At 42.9% G+C, this 24,178-nt stretch overlaps 1 protein-coding gene across 2 annotated transcripts in view; it reads right to left on the reverse strand.

The window, feature by feature from the left end:
- GRID2 (glutamate ionotropic receptor delta type subunit 2) overlaps positions 1 to 24,178 on the reverse strand; it is a 997,067-nt gene that overhangs the window by 147,421 nt on the left and 825,468 nt on the right. For both annotated transcript variants that reach the window (XM_048508854.1, XM_048508855.1), the window contains exon 12: positions 2,885 to 3,023. In XM_048508854.1, the coding sequence (XP_048364811.1) occupies positions 2,885 to 3,023 (139 nt within the window). The remainder of the gene's footprint in view (positions 1 to 2,884; positions 3,024 to 24,178) is intronic.

Here is a 24,178-nt window from a genome sequence, read left to right on the forward strand (position 1 = left end):
AATCACCACCTCCAAGTCATAATTTGTTTCTTATGTGAACCAATCTCGAAGCAGTTTCAGTAACACGCATGAGCCTACCACTTCCATTCACCCTTCCTTTTCTCCTGCAGCATGGCAAGACAATTAGTTATTTCTCTTACTTTTATGACAAGCCATAGTTTCATAGTTTGCCATGACATTCGATCTCTCAAAGCAAGGCTTGTATTTAACCTGTAAACTGCAGTTTCAGACAGCATGTTCGGAACGTTTGGAAACCTGGACTTCACAGAAAGCACAGACTGTAATTGTCCAATTTGAACACAGCGACAAACTCCAGCAATTTTTAGTTTGCCACAAACACTGAAGTAACTAGCTGATAGACACAAAGAGCAGCAAGCTACTGTTAACAACTCTGAACAGACTATGAGGCTCCCAAGGAAGACATGAAGTTGCCGTAGTCCAAGTCACACCACTGGACTACCAAAGTCAGTTTTGTCCACTTTGTCCATGAGCAGCTATCCAAGGTCTCAAATTGGGGCCTGGTATCAGAACATTTCAAATGGATATGCCAGGGGTTGAACCCAGGACCTTTTACAGGCAAAACAGACACAGAACCACTAAGACAGTCCTTCCTCATTCATTTCCTCATCAGGTGGTAATTCATAGTTTCCCATGGCATCTAAACCCTGTTTGTGTCACAGTGAGACCAAGCAGATTTTGAGGGTATAAGCTTTTGAGAGCCACTTGTATCTGATGAAGGGAGCTTTGACTCTTGAAAGCTTGGTGGTAAAAAAACAGGAAGTACTATCCAGAAGCAGTTGACTTGATAAGGGTTTTCAAGGCAAAAGACATTCAGAGGTGGTTTGTCATTGCTTGCCTCGGTGTATCCTGAATTTCCTTGGTCGTCTCCCATCCAAGTATTAACCAGAACTGACCCTGCTTAGCTTCATTCTGATGATATATGTCCAGCCTAGGCCATACAGGTCAGTGCCTCAAATATTTTTGTGCTGAAACTCTTGCTGGTCTTTAAGGTGATACCGGACACAAATCTAGCTCTTCTCCTGTAGACCCTTTGAAACTATGTCTGTGTCAATTTCCATATTAAATACAGAATGTAACTTGAGCTGCAACAGTGAAAATCCCTGCTAGAGTTGTTAATGTTGTTCATAGATTCAGGCTGCCAGGTTTACAAACTCCCTGGAATTTATTTTCATAAACACACACACACACACATGCACGCACGCACGCACACACCCCCCAACTAATTTTGGTCTGACAGCATGCAATTCTTTAGCTGTCCTTTGCCAGAATTATAATGCGTTGATTACCTACAAGTTACATAGAACCTTAAAAATATATTTATGACTCTGTACATTTGGTTAAAACGCCAACCTGCCCACTTAGTATGAGGACGCTATTAGTGATGTCCTGTTGCACGTACTGCTGTCTGCAAGGCAGCAATTAGTCATTAAATAACGAGGGCAAACATCTGATTGCTTATTCTAAAGCATTTATTTATGGCTCTAATTCAGATAAAGCTTTGCCTGTGTGGTTACATTCCCCCCCCCCCCCTGTAGTTTCAAGGATTAATTTTGAAACAGGCAGGAGACAGGGCCCAGGAAGACAAGTGATCCGGCACCCTACAATGACAGCCATGTCAGAAAGTAATAACAGCGCAGGCTGTGTGGTTTATAGGACTAGATGAATCAGGCATATACGTATTAAAAAGGAACATGGCAAGCTGGGAAAGGAATGGGGTTCTGTCTTTGGCTGAAAATAAATACTGATTGGAAGGCGTCAGTGACCCTTTCGTTCGCAGCTCTTTAATCAGCCTTCCTTGCTTAAACGAAAGCATTATTGGGGGTTCTCTATTTGATCTTATTTGGGGGGCAAGACAATATCAAGGTCTTGTGCAATGTGGTGTTTGCGCAAGAATGCAGATTTCCTCTATTGTTTGTTTTATATGAAATACACGTAGGAACTAAAGCTTCACTCTGTTGCTCACTGTTGTAGATAAAGGAATGACTCTATCTAACTGAAGGGTGGAGAGTGGTTCAGAGAAGTGTATGTTGCTCACTTGAAGCTTAATTGAGAAATCAATTAAAGGGCAAAAGAGAGTAGCCAGAATGAAGGTAGTCTCTAAGAACAGCAGTCTGAGATCAAAGAGAGAGCAGCAGAGCTGACAAGGGAAAGGATACAGAAGGATCTGACCTGTCTACCTTATTAGTTCTACTGCACCCTCTACAGTACTGGTGCACTTGATGCAAAGAGACATTGTGCTGTCAGTTTGAACTCAATCAGTGTAGAAGGTACAATTAATACTTGGAAGAGAAAAGGATAGGCTCATCTGATTGTTGTGAACTGACTGGGCCTTGTGAACTGACCCTACATGCATAGACTCCTGCATAAGTGATCCAGGTCTTCAAGGGAAAAAAAAAAAACCCGGTCCTGGACCAAAGGTAGGCTGTCTGATCAATACAGAGCCAATAAGTGTGATCCTATTCCTCTTTCACAGGGATAATGACCTCATTAGGAAAAGAGACAAAAGAACACAGTTTCTTCAAGTGGTTGGCCCCTGCTGTTATTCTACTGCACGGCTGCCAGAACAGAGCATCCACTATAACAGTGGTAGCGAACCAATTGGCCACGCTGGCAGGGGCTGACGGGAATTGTAGTCCATAACATCTGGAGTGCCAAAGGTTTGCCACCATGGCGCTATAACATTTAGGCACCCAACTGTAGCAAGTTATATATATATCAGTGATTTTAATTGCATCAGTGTGGTTTTAAACTTATACTTATATGTCTTTTTATATGTATGTTGTAAGCTGTCCTGAGTCCAGTTTACCAGGGGAGGGCAGGGTATCAATAAATGGTCCATTCTGTTTTATTTGTGCCAACTTACTGGATGGAGTTTTCAATGCGAGTGATGGTGAGGAACGCTGCAAGGTTTGCTGTGTAGGAGGAGATGACAATCAAGGCGAAGAGCCACCAAGCACCCATCATCATTCGAGTTGCCAGAGTCGTATAGGGAACCTCTCCTCCTGTTGATCAGAGAAAAGGGAAGTTAGAAATCTGGCGGCAAAATGTATCTTCTTCACTCTGAAGAGATGTGCCCCCATGAACAGTTGCCTCATACCAGCACCAATAGCTGCTGGGGTAAAACTGAATTGGTTGGATTCCATAACTGAGAGATACACAATCCATACCATTAAAAGTATAATATATGGCATCAGGGTAGGATGCCAGCTTGCCAGCATGGCCAAGCTTCACCCTATGTGTTCTAATATGAGTTCCTTCATTTGGAATGCACCTGAAAGCCATTTGTTAGCTCTGGAGCAAAACAGCACATTCAAGCACTTAAATGTGATTTTTCTTAACGATTAACTTTAATTAAACTTTTCCTGTGGCTCCTCAGTGTGTAGACAGTCTTCAAAGGGGGGGAAAAACCCATTTTACCTCTAAAGAAGACACACACAGCTGGTGGGTGCTAGCCATAAAAGTACACAGTCTGCTTAAAGGCAATTCACATGTTTGTATACAATGAAATGGAATGCACTATTCTTTGGCATGTTCTTTTTTCAAACAAAAGGCTTCATAAATATTAACTGTTGAGCCCACGAGGCTAATGGATTGTTTTGATAAGAGATGAACCCTTGTCTCAACTGACAGTACAGAACACAACAAAGACTATACCATTTGTGCTGCTGAAATCAATGGGAGAAATCAAACAGAAGCCCAGTGGCACCTTTAAAAAAATAACATAATGTATTCCAGGCATGAGCTTACATGACTTAGAATTCATTTCATTGGATGCACCAAGCATACATCCACAGCAAACATATTTATATGCAACATTTCAAGCAAAAAAAGGAGTTTCAAAGTGGTTTACAATCACCATTCCTTTCCCCCTCCTACAACAGACAGCTTGTGAGGCAGGTGGGGCTGAGAAAGTTCTGAGAAAACTGTGATTAGCCCAAGATCACCCAGCAGGATGTATATGGAGAAGTGGGGAATCCAACCTGGTTCTCCAGATTATTTTTATCAGTGTCTGCCATGGGAGGAATATTATAAACAGAGGCCACTTAGAAATAACTTGGTAGTGGTCATGCGGTACAACAGGGAAGGGGGTGGATACATCTCACCACATTGTGTCCAGGCAATGATAAACACAGTGGCAGAAGATGCTAGCTGAGTTGGGAGTTAGAGTGAGTCTGTCCAGCACAGGCACGTAGCTGCAATGGGGACATCCGGGGCAGCTTGTCCCAGGTGGCGCTATTGCAGTCATGTGGGGAGGCAGGGGCAGGGGCAGGGGCGAGTCGGAGGTGTTTTGGGGGTGGGGTGTTTTGGGGGTGTTTTGAGGGCAGGGCATGTCAGGGGCGGGGAGGGTGCATGGGGGCAGTTCATGCCCCAGGCACAGTTCCCCCTCCCTTCGTCATTGGTCCAGCACAGCCTGTTGTGTGTGTGTGTTAAGTGCCATCAAGTTGCTTCCAACCCATTGAGACCCTATAAATCAATGTCCTCCAAAACATCCTCTTGCTCCAGGCTTGCAAACTGAGGGCCGTGAATTCCTTTATAGAATCAATCCGTCTTATAGATTCAATCTATCTCTTTCTCTTATCCTGAGAGTCAGACTGGTGTAGCAGTTAAGAGCTGTGGACTCTAATCTGGAGAACCAGGTTTGATTCTCCAGCTGAACGGTGGGCTCTTATCTGGTGAACCAGATTTGTTTCCTCACTCCTACATTCCTGCTGACTGACCTTGAGCTAGTCACAGTTCTTTGGAACTCTCTCAGCCCCACCTACCTCACAAGATGTCTGATGTGGGGAGAGGAAGGGAAAAGGAGTTTGTAAGCTGCCTTGAGTCTCCAAACTCTTTTTCATTTTATTCCTGCTGCCTTCAAACTTTCCGAGCATTACTGTCTTTTCCAGTGACTCCTGACCAAAGGATAATAGCCACATTTAAATATGTTAGCATATTTAGTTATATGACACAGAGCAGCTTAATTATTTAAATAAACTTGTTAAACCCAAGCTGTTGTCTCATGTTTTCATTTGCAGGGTGCCTGGAGTGAATAATTTCATCAGATATTTCTGTGATTTATTTCAGCCTCATATGATGATTAACATCTTTCTTATTGCTCTGATAAATTGCCATTTTTCTTCTGAACATATTTACAGAGCAATAATAGTTTAGCAATGCATACACCACAGGTGTCAAACTCACGGCCCTCCAGATGTTATGGACTACAGCTCCCATCATCCCCTGCCAGCATGATGCTGGCAGGGGATGATGGGAACTGTAGTCCATAACATCTGGAGGGCTGCGAGTTTGACGCCTATGGCATACACTGACTATTTAAACTAGTGGTGGGATCCAAAATTTTTAGTAACAGGTTCCCATGGTGGTGGGATTCAAACAGTGGCATAGTGCCAATGGGCTGGGCGGGGCCCAATGGGGGCGTGGCCAGGCATTCCAGGGGCGGCGCATTAATAATTTCTCTGTTACTGTAAAAAACTCTTACTGTAAAAAAAGTTCCTAATTTCCAGCTGGTATCTTTCTGTCCATAATTTAAACTCATTCTAGCAAGTCCTATCATCTACTGCCAACAAAAACAACTACTTCTCCTCTAATTGACTGCCTGTCAAATAATTAATACTTTCAAATACTTATTTTTGTTTCTAGAAATCAAAAGAAGGATACTTTCCTTAAACAAGGAACTTTACCGTATTACTAAAACATGTTTTTAAAACAGCCCAACAGGGAGAATTATCCCATTTTCTACTTTCGCTAACCAGCAACATAGGAAACAACCGGACTTTATGATTTTTGGACCTAATGGAATTTCTAACGGAAAAGCAGACCCAATTAGTAACCCCCTCTCGGCACACACAAATAATTAGTAACCCACTCTTGGGAACTGGTGAGAACCTGCTGGATCCCACCTCTGATTTAAACATATGGGAACATAAAAGATACACAGAACACACACACACAATCATATTCTGCCTTTCAGATATAAGGATTCCATTCCCAAATGGTAAAACACAATCCTCTCTCCACAATCACATCATTTAGAATCCAAGACCATTGAAACACCAGTAAAACCACTAAGCAAGGAATAAAAACCACTAAAATAGAATCAAAATTATCCACAAAGGTCTTTCAACTCACACTAATTTTTTTAACCAGTCTCTTGAAGGCCATCACAAATCGCTTGAATGTTGATTAAAGCATGGTGAAACAGGATTTTCTTCCTATTATGAAGTCATTCAATTAAAGTATCAGGGGTTGTGAGAAACTTGGGATAGAAAACGCTAGAAAAACTTGGTTAAATAGTTATGAGTTTTGGAGAAACAATATTCCTCAAAGCTAGAAATACCAATGTGGCACAGGAATTCCTTTTGATTAACCTTCTTTCTTGGTTGCTTAGAATAATCATTTTTCCACCCTTCTCTCATTTGTTTAAACTCTAGAAAGATGGGTCATTGCATATATAGAAGTTAATATAGAGCTGGTTTGAGAAGTTCAAATTTTCATTCAGAGTCAAACACGAAACACATTCCTAATATCTCTGACCAAAAATGATGAATAATATATCAAATATCTGTCAATTTTCCTCCCTTCTGACTCCCTTCTCCCAATTACTTTTGGATCCAACATGTACTTTTGGGGGCTTGAAATCTAGGATGAAGAGAAATGTTGTCTTTTAGATGTGTGCATTTCTTATAATCCTAGACTCTCAGATATTCGTTCTCTTTTATTTGTTTAAAATTTCTGCCCAGCCTTCAAGATGTTCTCCATTTTTTCAAAGCTAAAGAAAATGGATGGCAAATAGAGAGGTAGAAGATCTTTGAAAATAAGCCAACTCCAGATCTCTCCACTTTGCCTAACTTTTGAGTCATGGAAGGAAAGTTGTGATATTTGAACTCAACTGAAATCTATCTCTTGTATATACATTGAAAATGTTGCTTTCTTTAGTGTTATAAATCTATCTGCAAGATTTTATGGAACTTCAGATGAGCAAGTCCCACCTTGACCTCTGGATAGATTTATATCAAAGTATACCAGTTGTTTGCCTATTATCAGAGGTGGGATCCAGCAGGTTCTCACAGGTTCCCGAGAGTAGGTTACTAATTATTTGTGTGTGCCGAGAGGGGGTTACTAATTGGTGATTTTGCCACGTGATTTTTGCCTTAGTTACACCCCTCCTCTCTGCAGTAGCGCGCAGAACTTGAAGCAGTCCAGCAGGAGGTGAACTGGCGTGCGTGGCAGCCTGCACCTGGTTGCATTTGTTTCCCGCCCAAGGACCGGCGCAGCGGCTGCGTCCTTGCCACAGCCCCGCCCAGCAAAGCCCCGCCCCTGGAATATGTAGCCATGCCCCCATCTTGCCCCGCCCAGCCCCATTGACACTACACCACAGTTTGAATCCCACCACCATGGGAACCTGTTACTAAAATTTTTGGATCCCACCACTGCCTATTATAGATCATTTTCACAAACACATTTTGTGTGCTTAAGAAGAGCAGGTGGTCAGCTTCAATGGCAATCAGGTTGAAATCAGAATGAATACAATATTCAACTGTAGCAAGTCTAAGCCTTATGAAGAAAGGCTGCAGGAGTTGAGAAAGTTCAGCCTGGAGTTTTTAAAAATATCTGAAGGGCTGCCATTTACTGGAGGGTAGGTAGCAGCTGGTAGAGGAGAATTAGACTTGTAATAACAGGGAGTTATTAGCATAATGTTAGGAAAAACTTTTTAACAGTAAGAGCAGTTTAGTGGTGGAACCAGTTGCCCTGGGATGTTGTACCTTCTCCCTTCTAGCAGGTTTTAAAGCAGAAATTGGAGAATTATTTGTCAGAGATACTTTAGATCAACCTGCATGGTGCAAGGGGTTGGACTGGATGGTCTTTAGACCTGTTCCAACCTTCTCATTTTATTTTTGTTAGTTCCTATACTCTGAAATTCTTAATCTATTTAAAGTTATGTGCCTAGTTCACACCTTAATTTCATGAAGTAATTTACCCAGTATGGCTCTAAGGTACAATATAAACAAGGTTTCTCAGTAATGATCATTATGTGCATGGTTTGTTGAGGCCTATGAGTTTGTTGCAGATTGGACTCTTGTATCGGTTTCTCCCAAATTTGGATTTATATCCGCCTTTCTCACTGTAAGAGACTCAAAGGGATTTACAATCTCCTTGCCCTTCCCCCATCACAACAAACACCCTGTGAGGTGGGTGGGGCTGAGAGAGCTCCGAAAAGCTGTGACTAGCCCAAGGCCACCCAGCTGGCGTGTGTGGGAGTGCACAGGCTAATCTGAATTCCACAGACAAGCCTACACAGCTCAGGAGGCAGAGCAGGGAATCAAACCCGGTTCCCCCAGTTTAGAATGCACCTGCTCTTAACCACTATGCCACTGCTGCTCCTAGCTTTAACTGTAAACTCTATTCGTGCTACAGGAAGATTAGCATGTCATTTGCAATTAAGGATCACTCTAATTATTTTGAAAAACAGGGACTCGACCATGTAGTTATTATATCAGTCCCAGGTTTGACTGAGTTAGAGTATGGCACCCACAAACACTTTCCCTGGTTCCCAGCCATTGTTTTTAGAAAGTAGGTGGGGCGTGGCAAGAGTTTTAACCAGCAAGGCTTTTGATTGGCCATAAGAGATTTGATTGATTGGCCAAGTAGCTTCTTAAAAACATTGCTTTAATAGTAGCTGCCACCACCACATAAGGCTCTTCGGGAACAACAGACTTTTTGTGGCTTCGATCACCACATTGTATTAGAATTCCAAAACTGCCCACAGGTTCAAAAATGTTTGAGACTCCTGAGTTAGAACTTAATAGGGCTTATAATTTGGTTAAAAGAGCTCAAATTATTCAACCAGAAACATCTATCAGATGCTGAGCAAATCTGCTCACTGTTAAATTTGGGCTTTGTGCCCTCATCACTTTTTGTTGTGAATAATTATTTATATTCCTCATGTCTGTGACTTTTTTCTTTGCAACTGAAAACTGTGTTACTCTTGCTGTTGCTAAATACGTCTTCATAGCTCTAAAAATCTGAGCTGTTTCCTCAACATTAGAATAAACAGCAAGTAAGCCTGATGACTAGCTCCGACTCCCCCTCCCCTGTAACACTTTAAAACTTATGTATATTTCTTTCCTGATTTTTAAAAAATGCTGGGTCATTTGGTCTTGTGAATTTTAATTCAATCTTTCTTGTACTGTTTCAAAGACAACGTGTTATACAGATGTATTGAATAAATTGATCGATGCAGTTATATTCAAAAAGAGGGCCTCTGAAATGCTTTGGCAAAATCTGTAAGCAATCTGTGATTGCTTACCTCCATACACACTTGGGATGATGCAGCTTAGAACCTCCCACACTGCTCTTTTTAGAAACTAAACACCAGGAGCTAGAAAAGGTGCAGTCTAACATTCACATCAAATGCCATTCAGTCATATAATTCAAAATGTCTAAACCACAGCAATGATCAAACATGCACAGTGAGAACTAACTTTGGAGGGTTCAAGTAGAATAGGCAGAACGATCCTAAGGAAGGGTAGTTGCACTGCGGATGGTGCAGTCATGGTGCAGTTACCATACCTCCAAAGTGGCTTGCTGCACAACAGACACCAAGCTGAAAGCAACACTGCCCCTTTCCCTTTGAAGTGGCCTAAACCCCCCCGGGAATCCCCTTTGCTACTGGCATGAGTTCCTGCACTGTAGGAGAACTGGTACTATACAAGGAACTGGAGCTTGGGTGTCATGCTATTGCGTGACTCCCCAACACCAGAAGTGGGATCCAGCAGGTTCTCACAGGTTCCTGAGAGTAGGTTACTAATTATTTGTGTGTGCCGAGAGGGGGTTACTAATTGGCGATTTTGCCATGTGATTTTTGCCTTAGTTACACCCCTCCTCTCTGCAGTAGCGCGCAGAACTTGAAGCAGTCTAGCAGGAGGTGCACAGGCGTGAGTGGCCGCCTGCGCCTGCGTGCATTCGTTTCCCGCCCAAGGACCAGCGCAGCGGCTGGGTCCTTGCCACAGCCCCGCCCAGGACTGCCCTGCCCCCGGAATGCCCGGCCACACCCCCATCATGCTCCACTCAGCCCCATTGGCGCTATGCAACAGTTTGAATCCCGCCACCATGGGAACCTGATACTAAAATTTTTGGATCCCACCACTGCCCAACACCAATGTAAGTGCCTTTACAAGTGGCATTTATGCTGGTGCCAGGGTCACGCTGCCTCCTGAGCAGTCCCCTTCCCCCCAGGATTACACTATAAGATTTCTATTCTACTTCTTCAAAAATGGAATGTTTTACATTCTGAGTTAATTATAAATGGAGTTCACGCTATGTGGCTCTTATGCATTTAAAGATACAATTCTCTGTAAAATAAGATAAGATCAACATAAGTTTCACATTCTCAGATGCCCGTTTCCACCTACTTTTGAAACTCTATCATTATCAGAAATTAGAATCTGCTGATTCTGTCTGGAGATGTTAATTCAATATTAGGACTTTGGAAAGATGAATTGTTGGAGTTTAACTTCTAGAAGCCTAATGTCATAGTTGTAAATGAAACATTTTAATGGGATATTTTCATTTTACAGTGGGTCTTACTACATCTTTTAGGAATTTTTCAATCTAAAACTAAATTACAATCAAATGGAACTTTTTCAGACAAGCATACTAAATGAGCCCAAGACGGTTGATTGTCCCTTTAACCTTCCAGTGTCAATCTCGGTAGTTTGCGGTGAATTAAATTGAAATGGGCAGGGTGGTGAAGGGGAAACCTGCAATTTCTCAGGAACATTCATAGGCTCATTTTTCAAGCTCATGAATAAAAATCAAATGCCGTTTCTCTCTGTTTTTAATTGAGGTGAATTGGCAGGAGGAAGAGGAACAAGTGAAAGTCAACCTCATGCCTTTCATTCATAGATAAAGCTTTCAAGTAAGGAACACATTTGGCAGGAGAAAGGGGGGGGCAAGGAGAACTGGACCAAGGAATGCAAGTCTTCTCCCATTCAGGTAGTACATATATTTGCCATTTTTCAAACATTTCTAGACCATCTTTCCACTCAGAGGTTCTCAAAGCAGTTTGCTAGAGGTGTGTGCACCATTTTGGCTTCTGTGTATTTTTCAGGTTTGGGTTTAATTGTCCTGGAAATTTTTTGTACGCCCCTCCCCTTCCCCACCCAACAAAGCTGAATCCCCATATTGGCTTTTTGTGTGTGTGTGTTTTTAAATAGATCTACTAAACTTGAACCAAAAAAAATTCAAGCTGCCTCCAAGCTCCATTCAACTATTATTTCCTTTCCGGTCACATAAAGTGTGCCCTATAGACATCCACTGGCACAAGCATGCCCTATAGAGTAGCGTGCCCTATAGACATCCACATTGGTGGCTAGAACCTACAAATACAGCACTGCACTTATCTGAAACTGTAGTTCATTGAGTGGGTTTCTGTGCAGGCACATGTTGGGAGCTGCGCTTGTGCAGGTCAGCAACGGAAGGATCAGAAAGTTTTATCTTCTCTAGCTGGCTCCTTTAAGAGCACTCCCTCACAGCTGAGGGAAGGAAGATTTCCCATCCAAACAGTCAAGTGAGGGGAAGTGGAAGAGTGCTACTCAGTGGTGGGATTCAAATAATTTAACAACTGGTTGTTTACAAGTACCATTTTGACAATTGGTTCTGCCGAAGTGGTGCGATCTTCCTGAATCCCACCACTGGTGCTATTCCCTCAGGCCACATGAAGTGTGCCCTATAAACAGTCGGTGGAATGTCTCACATTGGGGCTTTCCCTACTCACCTTCTGCTGCACGCCGCTCTCGCGCCCCCTCAGCGCACGTCATTCCTGGCGTGCTCTTGAGGTTCCCCACGACCATCAAAAGGTGCCATTTCTTCAGCGCCAGGAATGATGCGCGCTGAGGTGGTGCAAGAGCAGCAGCGTCGGGGCGGCTGCGTGGTTGCCGCCCTTGCAAGTGGGGAGTGCCGCTGGACCCCGCGCTACTTTCCCAGAGTAGCGCACAGCAGAAGGTAAGTGGGGAAAGCCCCATTGGTGGCAAAACCTATAACCTATACTGTTTCAGCATTGTTTTCAGGTGATATACCACTTCAGAAATTTCTGCAGGAAATGCCAAGGCTACCACAATTATTGTTCATTTTTATTCTTCCTAAGGATTTTTAGTGCAACATGAAGTGTAGGAAAATGAGTTCTTCAGAAAGAAGGCTCTTTATGAAATGCAATAGAGGAGTGTTCTCTGTGACATTAATAGTTGATAATGACTATCGAATTTGGACACAGCAAGGAAGTGAACAAATGTTCGCAGGCCCAACTTTACTGGTTCTCTTTCACAGAAGCTCAGCATTTCCTTGTCAAATATTTCACTTTTCTACACAAGCCTCCTCTTTATGTGACTGCTTTCTATAAATAAACATTCTAAAGAAATCACAGAGAACCATTGTAGTATAAACATGCACATTCTTGACTGTCTGTCACATTTCCATCCCGCCTCCCTCGGAGAAGCTTGGGGCAATGTACATTTTATTTTTATAATGGAATTGTGAGACAGATTAGGCTGACAGAGAATGACAGTCTCAAGATCACTCGACGAGCTTCAAGGTTTGGTGGGGATTCAAACCCAGTTCTTCCAGGTCATAGTCCAACATTCAAACTCCAACACCACATTGGTTCTCCATTATCGTATCTTTCACTCAAACCCATACAACAAAGTTCCCTGGTAGTGGGGGGAAGGGGGGGAAGGTTATCAGCAATTTAATGTTAGTGACATACTATTACACTAAAATATGCATTGTGCTCTGAAATCCAACCTTTCATTCCCCCCTTTATTGCAGAGATATACTTTCTTCCATGTATCACAAGGAAAGGGACCAGAGACTTTTTCTCCTAATGAAAAATGGAAATTCACAGAACCTAATGCCTGTTTTGATGTATTAAAACTGATATAATGTTCTTCACGTGCTAGTTAGAAAAAAAGGGAAAACCCTCTCTGAAGTAGGGAAAGAAAATAGCTTCCAGGGTAAATGGCTCCTTTGTGGGAGGGACCAGGAAATTCCAAACTTTTCTATTCACAGGGGCCTTGATATTTCTAAGAACCTCAGGAGGTCTGAGAACGACTGGACAAAAGCCAAGGAAACCTTGGGAGGTGGAGGCTGTGGAGAAGAACAAAAAACCCTACTTCCCAACAGCACTGAACTTGGGGCAAATAACCTGGGTTATTTGGAGGATATTATATTCTGCTGAGAACTGGAGATTCAGCAAGGTGCAGAAAATTAGGAGAAAGAACGTCAGTAGTCAGATAACAAAAATCAAATAAAATCCAACGTTCTCCCATTTAGCTGTGCAAGAGCATGGAAGAAGCTTGCGGATTAATTGGCCAAACTGATCCAAGTTCTGGCACAATATTGGGCATGCAATTTCCTTATATATTGTAGTAATATTTTCCAAGCATATCCATTGGTCTTCATGGAGAATTACTTTCAATGTGTATCTGCATGAATTCACTTTCAGAGGTGTTATAAACAATTACTTAGTGGGCAAAATTATTTACAGATGGGAGGAGAAAATTATTTAAATTTAAGGCAGCTCTACCTGTAGATGCGAGGACTTTTAATTTGCAGCCTCACAATTTAATCAGCTAAATTAGTATATCAAAAAGTGTACAGGCTTAGTTGCTTAGCTGGTGGTGGCCAGTTTCAAACAGCAGGTGTTGTTTGTTGGCTTTTAAAAACAGTTTTTGTTCAGGTGTGTTATTACAAATAGAAATGAAAAAGGAAGTAACCAAGTTTGCCTTTCTTAATGGCAACGGATATAGGCATAGTGGAAGAAGAAGAGTTAGTTTTTAAGGAGTCTCAAAGCAGCTTCCAATCAAACTTCCTTCTCCCCACAACAGACACCTGTGAGGTAGATGGGGCTGAGACAGTTTTGAAAGAACTGTGACTAGCCCAGGGGTCTGCAACCTGTGGCTCTCCAGATGTTCATGGACTACAAATCCCATCAACCCCTGCCAATTGGCCATGCTGGCAGGGGCTAGTGGGAATTGTAGTCCATTACCTTCTGGAGAACCGCAGGTTGCAGATCCCTGGACTAGCCCAAGGCCACCTAGCAGACTTAATAGATTGGTGTGGGGATTAGAGTCCACCACTTTTGTGGAGGAGTGGGGAATCAAACACAGTTCTCCAGAGTCTACTACTCTTAGCCACAACACCACAAAGGCTCTAAACCAGGGGTAGGGAACCTGCGGCTCCCCAGATGTTCAGGAACTACAATTCCCATCAGCCTCTGTCAACATGGCCAATTGGCCATGCTGGTAGGGGCTGATGGGAATTGTAGTTCCTGAACATCTGGAGAGCTGCAGGTTCCCTACCCCTGCTCTAAACAATGCTTAACAGAGTCTTTGCCCTGCTAAGATTACAGTGTGTGCCACCCATTGCAGCTGACCCTCTCTGCCCACCAGATGATGTCCCCAATAATTCAAAATATCTCATGCATTTGTAAGTTTACTGGGGTAGGATCTGCCCATGCCTCTTGTGTTGGGCTAAGGATTTTCCTGTATACACAGCAGGCAAGGCATCAAAATTAGGCCTCTGTTGACTCACTCACAGATGGATTGGAAGAGTTACAACATTTTTCTTTAGCTCTCTTTCCATCACATCATCCTATCATACCATTTATGTAATTATCAAAGTGGTCAACTCTGTGGAGTCTTTGGCCAAAGAATGGAGTCATGACAGGTTTTCCACAAACCTGAAAAACACCACTGGTTTGAAATTTTTTTTAAAAAAACACGCACACATACCCCAAATGTGAAAACTTAAAAACATTGCAGTGTGTTAAAATAACCAAATTAATACGATTAGCCTCTGTAGCTTTAAGAAACAGCCCCATTGGCTGTTACCAGGCAATCATACAGTATGGCCAGTCCTCATAAATCATAGAGTTGGAAGAGCCCACAGGGGCCATCAAATCCAACCTCCTGCCATGCAAGAACACACAATCAAAGTACTCCCAACATATGTTCATCCAGCCTCTGTTTAAAAACCTCCAAAGAAGGAGACTCCACCATACTCCGAGGCAGTGAATTCCACTGACAGTCAGAAATTCTTCCTAATGTTTAGGTGGAATCTCTTTTCCTGCACCTTGAATCCATTACATCATGTTCCAGTCTCCGAGGAGCAGAAAACAAGCTTGCTCCCTCTTCGACATGGCATCCCTTCAAATATTTAAACATACCTATTATGTCTCTCCTTAACCTTCACTTCTCCAGACTAAACATCCCCAGCTCCCTAAGTCGCTGTTCATAGGGCATGGATTCTAGATCTTTTACAATTTTGGTTGCCCTCCTTTGGACACATTCCAGCTTGTCAATAGGGTTGCCAGTCTCCCGGTTGGGGCCTGGCTATCTCCACCTGTTAAAACTGATACCCAGATGACAGAGTTCAGCTCCCTAGAGAAAATGGTTACTCTGGAGGGTGGACTTTATGGCATTGTACTTTGCTGAGACCCCTTAGCAACCACTCCAGGCTCTGCCCCAAATTTCCAGGCATTTTCACACCCAGAGCTGGCAAACTAGGACCCGGCTTGGCCATCAGCACTGAACAACTGGGTCACAGTTTTCCTAGGCAGAGGTTGCCAGGGTGAGGAAAGGATGGATAACTTTCAGGGAAGGAAATTGATTGGGGTGGGTTTCCTGGGCTGTGTGGCTGTAGTCTGGTAGATCTTGTTCCTAATGTTTTGCCTGCATCTGTGGCTGGCATCTTCAGAGGTGTATCCCACTGACTTCCCTCTGTGATACACCTCTGAAGATGCCAGCCGCAGATGCAGGTGAAATGTTAGGAACAAGATCCACTAGACCACAGCTACACAGCCCAAAAAACCCACCATAGCCAATTGAATCTGGCCGTGAAAGCCTTCAACAATACAAAAAAGGAAATATTGAGGGTAAAGGAAAATGAGATCCCCCCCCAACATGTCCTTCCAAGCCCTCCACTTGTACTCTTCTATTAGTTATCATTGTCACCAGATTGTTATAGGCTTTTTGGATACTTGCTGCAAAGGACCCATCTACAGGTCAAATATATCACTGCCATGATTAATTCATCTAATATGATTTCCCTTTCCTTTTCAATTTAATGATCTAAAATTGTAAGTAATGCTTTTCTGCATGGTTTCATGAATCAAAAGTCCCTTTGTTTGCATATTTTTCTCATTCCTGCCAACTGCTTTAACTGTGCACTAAGAGACAAGAAAAATTATGTAGGCCTACTAAATTGGATCAACTAAGTTGTTGACATAGCAACACAAAGAGAGAAGAGAATAATAATGCTGGTTCCCCTAGAGTTGCAATGCAGATTTCTAAGGTAATTGGATTTATTCTTATCTTCCAAACTAGTTTTACAGAAAGAAAGTATAATATGACAGCAAAGAACATTAGTTAGGGATTAAGGAGAGAGCTGAATTGAACCAAAACATCACGGGAAATGTGAAGTTGAACTTTGCATTGTATGGCATCAGTCTAAAGCTTAATCAATCAAAATAGCCACAGTAGTACCTAACCATATGGGAGAGATCATAGCTCAGTGGCAGTGGGGCTTATTTTTTGGTGCCATCAACTCACGGCTGACTTATAGTAACCTTGTAAGGTTTTCAAGGCAAGAAACATTCAGCGGTGGTTTGCCATGGCCTGGTTCCGCATTACAATTCTGGAGTTCCTTGGAGGTCTCCCATCCAAATTCTAACCAGGCCAAACAAGCTTTGCTTCTGAGATCTGACGAGATCAGGCTAACCTGGGACTATCTAAGTCTATGGTAGTGTGAACACTTTTTATTTGGAAGTTCAATCCCTAATACCTCCAGTTAAATAGACTTCTGGCACAAACTTTTAAAAGTCACTGTTCTAGCTTCAGGTTTCTTTCCTTCCCAATCTTCTTGACACTCAAGATTTACCCTGCAAACTAGCTTCTTTCTTTCTTTCTTTCTTTCTTTCTTTCTTTCTTTCTTTCTTTCTTTCTTTCTTTCTTTCTTTCTTTCTTTCTTTCTTTCTTTCTTTCTTTCTTTCTTTCTTTCTTTCTTTCTTTCTTTCTGCCTGCCTGCCTGCCTGCCTGCCTGCCTGCCTTCCTGCCTTCCTTCCTTCCTTCCTTCCTTCCTTCCTTCCTTCCTTCCTTCCTTCCTTCCTTCCTTCCTTCCTTCCTTCCTTCCTTCCTTCCTTCCTTCCTTCCTTCCTTCCTTCCTTTCTTTAGATTTTTATACCACCCTTCCCTTGTACAGGCTCAGAGCAATTTCCAGCTTTCAATGAACAATACATAATAAAAAAAATACATAATAAATACCTTATAAATAATTGAAAACTTGCATTAAATTTTAAATTTAAAATAGCATAGAAATTCAGTTTGGTAATTTGGTCTCACCTACACTCAAGAGCCCCTCTTCTTAACAACATCTATAATTTCATTTGAATGAGCTCTTGTAGAGGGGATCAATGGGGAAGTAGAAGGAGGAATGGATATAGGCATGAAAAGAATTTGGGAAGGGAAGGGAAAGGGAGAAAATACGAAAGACAAGTGGGAGGGAAAGGGAAGGATGGGGGGCCTGGCAATGATATAATTGTAGCTGCCTCAACCATATGTGTGATGGAACAGCTCCATCTTGCAAATCCTGTGGAACTGTGCTAAGTCTTGCAGGGCCCTGGTTTCAGTGGATTGGGCCTTTCACTGGGAACAGGGCCAGATCTAGGGCCCCGAGGAGCGACTTCCCCAGCAGCCCGTAAACCAGGGGACAGATGGAGGAGAACTGTTGCCCCAAGTCTCCATCCCCGCTCTCTGTCTGTGTCCACTTCCTTTCCTGGGAAGATTCTGTGGCATAGGTAGTTCTTGATCAAGGGGACCTCTTCCCCAGGCCTTGTAGCTTAATATTCACCAGCCACCTGCAACTCTGCACAGCCACTTCTGTTGTCCAAGGCCTGCTTGAGATTGGGGTTGGAGATGGGAGCAACAAGCCCTCCATGAGCAGCTGCCAGAGGAAGGCTGGATGGGGTGGGACAGGCAAGACGATGAAGGAATGCGCTCCAGAGATGGCTACAAAGGGAGACATTCTTAATCCCCCGTCTCCTCCCACTGCTCTGCCTGGCAACCTGCCAGACAGACCGTGACACAACACCCAATGTCACATTTCCAAAAGTGCCCACATTGGGGACTTGGGGACCCTGGTCCAGAACAATAACATTTCTTTGGATAGTAGCAGCGACGTAGGTATAGATTTTTTATGGGGTGGGTTTGGGGGGCCTGGCCACGCCTTATAGAAGCAGCTCTCTGAGGCCAGGGATGACAGACTCCCCTGCCCCCCCCCCGTCTGGGCTCCCAGCCAGCGGTCCTTTCTGCCCTCCCCTCTGGGCAGAGGCATAGCTAGGGAAAATGGAGCCAGGTGCAAAATCTGAGTTCTGCGTGCGCGCCCCCCCCCCCCCCGGCCAGCCGCTGTGATGCTGGAATCATCCCCAAACAGCATCACTTTCAATGGTGTTTAAACTAGGGAGTCCAGATTCTCCTTTTAAATCCACACTAAAAATACAAAACCCCCACAAATGGGTGGCGGAACTTCAGATATGTAATGGGGTTTTTTAACTCAGGAGCCTCCCCTTACCCACGTCCTAGGATAGAATGTCATTATCTTCACAAATGCCCAGGAAAGGGTATATTTTTATACTTAGAATAACTGTTGGCATTTAAAGCTGTAATCCTAGAGGCAGGCATTTTTCTTCAAAATGATGTTTCCTGTGATGCTAATGCACCTTCCAAAAGTGACCAGATGCCATAAACTGTAAACAAAGCTGATATTTGATTTGATCTGAATTTTAAGAAAATGTCCAAAATGCAGACGTTTGATGTTGAATGTTGAATTAAGGTGCAACAGAATGGCTGGATGCTACAAGGACGCAACAGTTTGCTTAACCAATGCTATTATTCTGACACAAGAATACTGTAATTGACATAATAAATCTCTCTTCAATTCCAGTTTCTGGCATTAACAAGTGGTACTTACCTGAAAAAATCTGGAGGAGAATTTTATACCATATGAAATACAGGCTCACAATTCCCTTACGTAACAATACTTCAGTCCAAAGCAGTAGGCAGGATGCAGTACTTGCAACGATTCATATCTTCCATGATTCCATTAAGCAGACAGGAATGGATTCATTCAGGAAAGACTACAGCTATTCTGCCCCTTGGACTGTGCCCTAATCTAAGCCTACTTCTATCCTCTTCCATCACTTTGCTTCCTTTCAGTTCTTATAATGAAAGTTCCTCTCTCTTTCTTTGCTTTTGCGGGTGGTAGAAATGTTGTGACAAAGCACTTCCAAGAAAACACATTTCCATAATGAAGACAAACACAGCCAAGCTGTGAGTTCAGCCAGCCAGTATTCTTTAAGCTGCAACTACTGAATGGACTTCACACGAGAGAGCTGAAGCTTGGCAGCTCCCCACAACTGGTCCCATCACCACCACGGCCTCTTCCCACCCTCCCGTCACGGTTAGGGCACCTCAAAGCACGGAGGTATGGAATACATATTAAGGCCGGAGAGACTTAAGAGAGAAAGTGTGGCAGCAAAAGGGGAAGAAACAAACATGAAAGGAAAGACTACAAAAGTAAGCAGCATGAATGGATTGAAGGAAAACAAATGAAAGTGTGTGGAAATGGTCAATATGCAGAGCAGCAAGGAGGCCCCAGGAAATATGTTTTCCTCTACTTTTCCTCTACTTTTCCTGACATGCCAAACAAACAGATGGGGAAATCTTTGGGTGTACTCTATACAACCTGGTCAATCTCTGCTCCTCCCCTGTCTTCTACATCCTCCCACTCTGCTCAACGATCTGAAGCTTTCCTCCAGCCTCAGCCAGAGAAAGAGCCACTTGTGATACAGGAAGGACTGAGACTTTGTAGAGCGATAGACTCCATTTTATCTGGCTCCTAACAGAATTCATGAAGTTCAGCGGCTGTAATAGAGGGAAGAAATGTAGTACTGTATAATATATTAAACTTAGCCTTATAACTGGAAATGGGATGTGTGTACACATCTTAGGAAATGTTACGCTTGTGGTTTATTAGTATAATACTTTCACACTTATATTTCTCACCTAGGCTGCAGAATATTACAGTTTTACCAGCCCACCCAACTTTTGTTTCTGTTCATGTTGTTTACAGAAAAATAATGAGAACCCCAATTATTTCTGTAAGACAGTCTCCACTGCAATAAATTTACAGAGCTTGTAGACAAGTGTTACCATTCTTTTTTAAAGTTTGCTCTCATTATATATATATATATGTGTGTGTGTGTGTGTGTGTGTATATATATGTCTCTCTTTCTCTCTCTCTCTCTCTCTGTGTGTGTGTGTGTGTGTGTGTGTACACACACACATACACTTAACAGATAATGAGCCTCAGGGGCTGACATACTGTGTTTTATCATGGGTGAGTGTTGGCAGAAATGGACAGGGAAGAGGAAGGAAGAAAAAGGAATGAAGATAAGAGAGATAAGGAAGAGAAATATGACTTGTTGCTACCTTCAGCAGAAATAGACATGACACTTATTTAGTTCTCATCTTATTTCAACCCAGGTCTTGTACCTATTTGGTATTCACACTAACTTGTATCACTCAATCTCTGTATTAGCACAGATTGTGGCTTTAGCTATGGTGCTTTCAGAATTTCTATGTGAAGTAGCTACTACATTCTTGAACTATCTGCTAAGCTCTTTGAAATCGTTATTTCTATAGTCCTATTCAATCAATACAATCACATGGACTAGAAGCCCACCAATAGGAGCATGCTCTTGATATTCATTGGAGCCATTTCTTGTGAATTCAGCAACATGCAAACTCTTTGGGGGGCTACAGTGAAGCAAAGGTTATTCAACCACAGAAAATCCATGCCTAGCCCTATTCACATGGAATGACAACTGCACATATCAGGAGCATGCTCCTGTTGGTGGAGTCCTTGTACATGGGGGACATGGCATCTGAAAATATCTCAGTGTGTAGCTGATGTATTAAGAGGACTGCTTTTAAGGTATTTAGAGGGATGCCATCAGTCACAAGGAATCAGGGAGCCCATTCTTGATATGTGAGACAATGTCACTGATCCATCGGTTGAACAGAGATGGGCCTGCTCATTTGCCATCTTACATAATAATAGCAGAGTTTCTTTTAGGTAGTCTTGCTGGCCCACCAGAGAAGGTTGTGAGGATGTGAGACCCTGCTGTGGCAGATTTATAGAATTCCTTCCCTGAGCAATCAAGGAAAGATACCTCTTCTAGTTTTCTGTAAAGACTGTGTGTATGCATGAATATATGTATGAAGAAATTTGAGCTCCTTACCAGACCTCTGAACCGCATAAGGGGCTAAGTGAATTCTGCATGAAAATAATTCCCATGGGCAGAATATATCCTATATTGCTTTTGTCAAACTAACATGGTTTTCTGAAGGTTGGCAGTTATATTACTAGTAAGAAAAATAAGGCCCATTACCTGTTTTGCCTAAATAACAACCTTTACTTGGTTGCTGTGTTTGTATTGTTGGCTATCCATGCTGAATGAGACTACAGCCTATAGTTGGAGAGGATTAAAAATCACATACATACCATTATACTCTGGAACATCCTGCCAAAATGGTTTTAAAATAGTCATAGATACTTTCACTCACTTGGCAATTTCTCAATAAAATAAACTGGCCAAGGAGCAGCAGTGGCGTAGGAGGTTAAGAGCTCATGTATCTAATCTGGAGGAACCAGGTTTGATTCCCCGCTCTGCCGCCTGAGCTGTGGAGGCTTATCTGGGGAATTAGATTAGCCTGTACACTCCCACACACACCAGCTGGGTGACCTTGGGCTAGTCACAGTTCTTCGGAGCTCTCTCAGCCCCACCCACCTCACAGAGTGTTTGTTGCGAGGGGGGAAGGGCAAGGAGATTGTAAGCCCCTTTGAGTCTCCTGCAGGAGAGAAAGGGGGGATATAAATCCAACTCTCCTCCTCCTCCTCCTCCTCCTCCTCCTCCCTTTTCCTTTTCCTTTTCCTTTTCCTTTCTCTTTTTCTTTTTCTTTTTTCTTCTTCTTCTTCTTCTTCTTCTTCTTCTTCTTCTTCTTCTTCTTCTTCTTCTTCTTCTTCTTCTTCTTCTTCTTCTTCTTCTTCTTCTTCTTCTTCTTCTTCGGATTCCCCTGCGGCCCATTCATATTTTGTGAACTTTCCATACATATTTATGCCTTCAATAACCAGTAGATCCAAATCTCTCTCAGTAGCAAAACACGAATTTGCATTGTATTTTTGGATAGGATCAAATGAAGCCCTGATATCAATCAACATAACACAAACTGATTTTAATAGCAGCTGCAACCACTTATGCCAACGTGTGTATTAAGCTTTAAAGTTCTACAACAACATTCACTGTTGCTAATTCAAAACTTGATCAAACTGGCAGACGGCATGATCAGAACGTGTGAAATAATATTTCTTTTATAATACCCAGCACAAATGAGCTTAGCCAGCTGCTGATCTCTTTAGGCAGCTATCTTTTCCACAGCCGTACAAACCTTCCTGTGAAGCCATTCTATCATTTTTATTCTGTGCCTTGATTAACATGGTAAAGAAGAGGAATGCGAAGAATGAAAAAACAAAGTGTGGCTGTCATCCCCCCCCCCCCCCCCCGCTTCACCCCCTGCGGGAGAAAGAATAGAAATCCAAGAGCTTTTATACGTCTAGCTTAGACAGGAATCCATGTCTCTCGATTAGAAAGGAGATAATAAAAGGAAATAAAAAGAGAACAGCATAATCATAAATAAATAACCCAACTTCCTCTACTCCATGACTTTTAGATAAAACTGGATGCATTTAAATATATATCAAAATCATAAAATAGAGGTTTAACAAGTTCACTCCATAAGCACAGGGATCCACTGTAGTAGCGGAAAAGCCTATCCACTTAACTGAGCGGTGATGTCAGTTTTTCTGCACCACTTCCAATGATAACACTGCACAAATAGTTCTCAGTCATTAAATTAATTCCCATTAAATCAACATCCTTAAGGAGCAAGCAGTCCTTTAATAATAACTTGATTAGAACAATGTTTGCATAATGTGTCGGTCATAGTGGGAATGGAATCAGCATACCCTGAGGTAGAGCAGCTGCCAGGACTCAGGACATCTAATGGGCCCACTGGCGCTGACCCCCCCACCCCCATACCTCCTGCCCAGCGTGGTATAGTGCTTAAGAGTGGTAGACTCTAATCTAGAGAACGGGGTCTGATTTTCCACCTGAGTGGTGGACTCTAATCTGCAGAACTGGATTTGTTTCCCTGTTCCTACCCATGAAGCCTGCTGGGTGACCGTGGGATAGTCACAGTTCATTCAGAACTCTCTGTGCCCAACCTACCTGACAAGGTGTCTATTGTGGGGAGAGGAAGAGAAGGAGTTTGTAAGCTGCTCTGAGACTCCTTAAGGTTGAGAAAATCATGGTATAAATCCAAATTATTCCTTTTCCTCCTCCTCCTCCTCCTCCTCCTCCTCCTCCTCCTCCCCCTCCTTTTCCTCCTCCTCTCTGTACTAGGGGTCTCAACTGCCCCTAGTCATTACTTAAGGTGGTGGTGAACAGGTGGTGAACAGTGGTGACACTGCTGATGGCAATGGCAGCTGCATATACTGGATAATACTGTCAGGGAAAGGGTGTGCAGGTGGTGCAGGTGAATGAGCATGGGCACAAGGGGGGGGGCTTGCAAATGGGAGAAGGATACACAGGCAGAAGGCATGCAGAATTGGGGGTGGAGAGGAAGCCATGAAAGGGGCAGGGGCTGCCCAGAGGTTGCAGCTCTTCCTGGATTTATCTTGCAAACACAGGGACACATGTTTCAGAGCTGAGAGATGGACATAGTGGCACACTGACGTTGCTTTAAATGGACAGCTATCACAACTGCTGACATAGTGCATGACTAATGTACCTCCAGCCCAACAACTGACATAAGCATGATTTAAATGTGACACTGGCTATGGCAAATGAATTCACCCATGGGAGTGTGCCTATGCACACTGTCTTGTTACAACTGAGCTGCCACACATGGAAAGAAGCTAAGCACAGTCTCTTCTAGAAAAGTAGAGGTCACCGTTTCCCCTTCAAGTTGGCAACCCCTTGATA

Source organism: Sphaerodactylus townsendi, linkage group LG10, assembly GCF_021028975.2.
Source record: "Sphaerodactylus townsendi isolate TG3544 linkage group LG10, MPM_Stown_v2.3, whole genome shotgun sequence".
In the NCBI taxonomy this organism is placed as follows: domain Eukaryota; kingdom Metazoa; phylum Chordata; class Lepidosauria; order Squamata; family Sphaerodactylidae; genus Sphaerodactylus; species Sphaerodactylus townsendi.